We start from the raw sequence: 3,553 nt of genomic DNA on the forward strand, positions 1-3,553 counted from the left end.
CGCCGGCGCGAGCGGCCGCCGCCCCTCGCCTGGCTCCGGGCCAAGCGGAAGCAGGAGCCCGACGACGTCGCCGCCGACGGCGACCGCCTCGTCGCCGCCATCCTCCGCGGCGACGCCCACGTGTCCCTCCACGCCGAGCCCACGTGGCACGACCTCGACTGAAGCGCGTAACCGAAGCTTAGACGCCTAGGATAGTAGGAATGCCGCGGGCCGCGACGTGGTTTCCCAGCCAATTCCCCATGAACGCCGCGACGAGGCTCGCCATCTCGGGCGGGAGCACGGCGCCGACGCACTTGTGGACGATGGCCGCGCGGCGCTCCGCGAGCATCCGCGCGGCTATCGCCCGGGCCTTGGAGCCCCTGTTGGACGAGTCGGACCCGGCGCGCCAGCAGTCATGGAGCGTAGCGCCAGGGCTCCAGAAGATCCCGGTCCGCGCGAGCTTCACGAGCGCCACGACACCACCTTCGGCCAGCGCGATCGCAACCTGATTTTCGTCGTTGTCGCGCGCGAGGTCGTACAGCGCCTTGACGGCCGGATGCGCAAACCGCAAGGACTCCCACGCAGGCAGCTCGGCGTCCCAGGCGGTGTTTCCGGTGTTTTCTCCCGCGAGCTCGACGAGGCGCGGAATGTCGCCAGCCGCTCGAATCGCATTTTGAATCTGCGTGCAGTTCCGGCCATGACTCATCAGGAGGAAGAACAACGCCCCTCCGGCGTTCTCCAAGTCGCTACCGCCGCTCCGCATAAGTTCGACGAGCAGCTCGATGTAACCGGCCCGCACCAGTTGAAGCCCGCTGTCCGACGCGAGCCCCATCAGCGCAAGCGCGGCCCGCTCCTTCATGTACGCACTGCCGCTCCGCGCGACGTCCACGAGGGGCGGGACGGCGCCGGCCTCCACGAGGACGGAATTGTTCGGATTTCGTCCTCTGGACGCGAAAAACGCAAGCTCGGCTGCGGCTCGTGCCTTCTGCGTGTCGTTCCCGCTGCGCAAGGCGCGCACGTGATCATCGATGACACTCTTCGAAGGAACGGCGATGTCGTCGTCGCGCTGCTTCCACTTCTTGGCGACGGAGTCCCACGCGAACACGCGCGCGCGGCCCGCGAAGGGGGGGATAGCCCCCGGTTCTTGGGCCATCGACTTCTCGACTCGAGTCTCTGAAAGGGCAGCACCATCATCAACACTTGAGCTCATCCAGGAAGCTTTGACCCACCGAACCACTTGCCACTGCGATGCGGCCAGCCATGCGGTTCTGCGCCACCTTGTGGATCGCTACCGGCGCCTGCGCGCTGCGCGCGACGCGGCGCGGCGCCATCGACTTTGCCAAAAACAGCGCCGCCGCAGCAGCCACGGCCGGCGTCGCCGTCGCGGCCCCGCGCCGCGCCGCGGCCGCCGTGGCCGGCGCCATCGTGAGCGACGAGGTCGCCGTCACGTTCCAGGAGGCGAGCGTGGGCCTGCAGCTCGAGGCCATCGGCTTCGCCAAGGCGACGCTGGGCTCCATGCCGTCGTTCCGCGTCGCCGTCGTCGGCGCGCGGCCCGGCTCGGAGGCCGCGAAGGCCGGCGTCGAGAGCGACTGGGTCGTCGTCGCCGTCGACGGCGAGAACGTCGAGAAGGCGACGCTCCAGGACATCGCGGCGAAGCTCCAGCAGGCGCCGCGGCCGACGACGGTCGTCTTCCGCGACCCGTCGCGCTTCGCCCAAGCGCTCGAGGCCGGCTCCGGCGCGCGCGGCGCCGCGACGACCATCCTCCCGCCGTCGGGCCCGTATACGACGGCGCAGACGTTGGTCGTCGAGCGCCTCAATTCGCCCGTGGTCTGCGGCCGCGGCGCGGAGCGCGGCGACTTATTGGAGATCCGCTACGAGGGACGGCTCGCCGCGGACGGCAGGCTCTTCGACGGGTCGGCGATCACCTTCGCCGGCGGCAACCAGGTCGCGGGCCGCGGCGGCGACTCGACGGTCTACTTCGTGCTCGGCCAGCAGCCGCTCGGCCAGTTCCCCGCGGCCTGGGATCCCGCGCTCGGCGGCGCCTGCGTCGGCGAGGTCCGCCGCGTCTCCGTGCCGCCCGTGCTCGGCTTCGGCGACAAGGGCGCGCCGAAGCGGAACGTGCCGCCCTACGCCATGCTCGACTACACGCTCCAGCTCGTCAGCATCAACAGCAACGCGCAGCCGCGATGAGGGCGTAAAGCATGCTGGGGTCAGCATTGTCCGCCAACGAAAAGTTCAAGTTCAGCGAAGCTCAAGTGGCCAGCGCACGAGCAGCGTGTGGAGCTTCGGCGCGCGAAGCCGACATCAGTCCTCGTCATCTGCCATCACTCTCGTCGCCTGCCGCACGCGCAATTCGCCCGGCCAGCGCCGCACGCCTCGGCGCGCTAGGAGAGACATCATGGCTCGTAGACGCGCGCTCCTCGCCGCGCTCTCCCTGGCGTCGGCCGCCGCTCTCGCAAATAGGCCCGCTCCTCGGCGCCCACCACCGGGAGTCGACGACGACGCCATGATGCAGCAGGACGACATCCCGGTCTTCGACGCCAACGTCTACAAGCGCCAGTACTACGACCAGTTTCTGAGCGCGCGCTGGAAGCAGCGCTCAAACGTACAAACAGCCGCGACGCGCGAGACCACCTCCCCTTCCTCCGCCGTCGCCGTCGCGCCGCCGCCGTCGCCGGACTCGTGGCGCGTGCTCTTCGACGGGAGCGGCCGCTACCCGCTGCGCTACGCCCAGCGCATCGACGCGCGGCGGAGCTTCTTCGCCGCGGCGGAACGGGAGCACGGCCGCGCGGCGCTCTTCATGGCCGCGACGCTCTCGTGCATCCCGCTGGACCCGCGGCTCCTCTTCTTCTCCCAGTTCGCGCGCTGCGGCTGCCCGGCGGCCGCGGCGTCTTTCCTCCAGACGTCGCCGAACCTCGCCGTCGAGTTCCCCCTGCTCGCGGTCGCCGGGTCCTTCGCCGTCCGCGAGATCGCGCGCCTCCGGAGGCCCGAGGCGAAAGCGGTGTCCGAGGACGAGGCCATGGCGCGCGCCCGGGCGCTGGCGTCCAAGTCGGAGCTGTTCCAGGGGCGCCTGGCCATGGTCTTCGCGGCCGCGGCCGTGCTCCTCGTGGACCCGGCGACGATCTCCACGCCGCCGCTGGGCGCGCTCTGATGCGCATATGCCCGCGTGCACATGTCCCCCCTGTCGATTTTAACTCCCTGTGTAGACTAGCCGAGCGCGACGGCGGACGCGAGCGGCGCGTCGCCCGCGGCCGCGGCGATGGGCGCCTCGACGGGGTCCACCTGCGTGGAAATCAAATCTTCAACCCGACTTCAACGTGCGCGTTTTCGAATGTTTTGACACGTTCTTCGGCTGGGCTTCGAGAACTCGATGCGAGCAATCGATCCGTCCGAAACTCAGCCGAATCGACTTCGATGTGACCGAGCTAGAGAATTTCAAAGTTTGGTCGGGACGACCCAAACCAGCAGTTGATTTCCACACAGGGGTCCACGCGGCTCAGGTCCGCGAGCTCGAACAGCTGGCGCAGGGCGACGCGCGGCGACGGCGGCACCAGCGCTCCGGCGGCGTCGCGCA

General features: G+C 69.6%; 1 protein-coding gene across 1 annotated transcript; it reads left to right on the forward strand.

The window, feature by feature from the left end:
• Nucleotides 1-1,797: 1,797 nt before the first annotated feature.
• On the forward strand, nucleotides 1,798-2,154 carry AURANDRAFT_8208 (hypothetical protein; the record flags this gene model as incomplete). Its single annotated transcript, XM_009044222.1, has 1 exon — nucleotides 1,798-2,154. A coding segment is annotated over one exon (357 nt), but the record flags the coding sequence as incomplete, so codon positions are not given.
• Between the last annotated feature and the right edge of the window lie 1,399 nt (nucleotides 2,155-3,553).

The sequence above is a fragment of the Aureococcus anophagefferens genome (genome assembly GCF_000186865.1).
Source record: "Aureococcus anophagefferens unplaced genomic scaffold AURANscaffold_192, whole genome shotgun sequence".
Taxonomy (NCBI): Eukaryota; class Pelagophyceae; order Pelagomonadales; family Pelagomonadaceae; genus Aureococcus; species Aureococcus anophagefferens.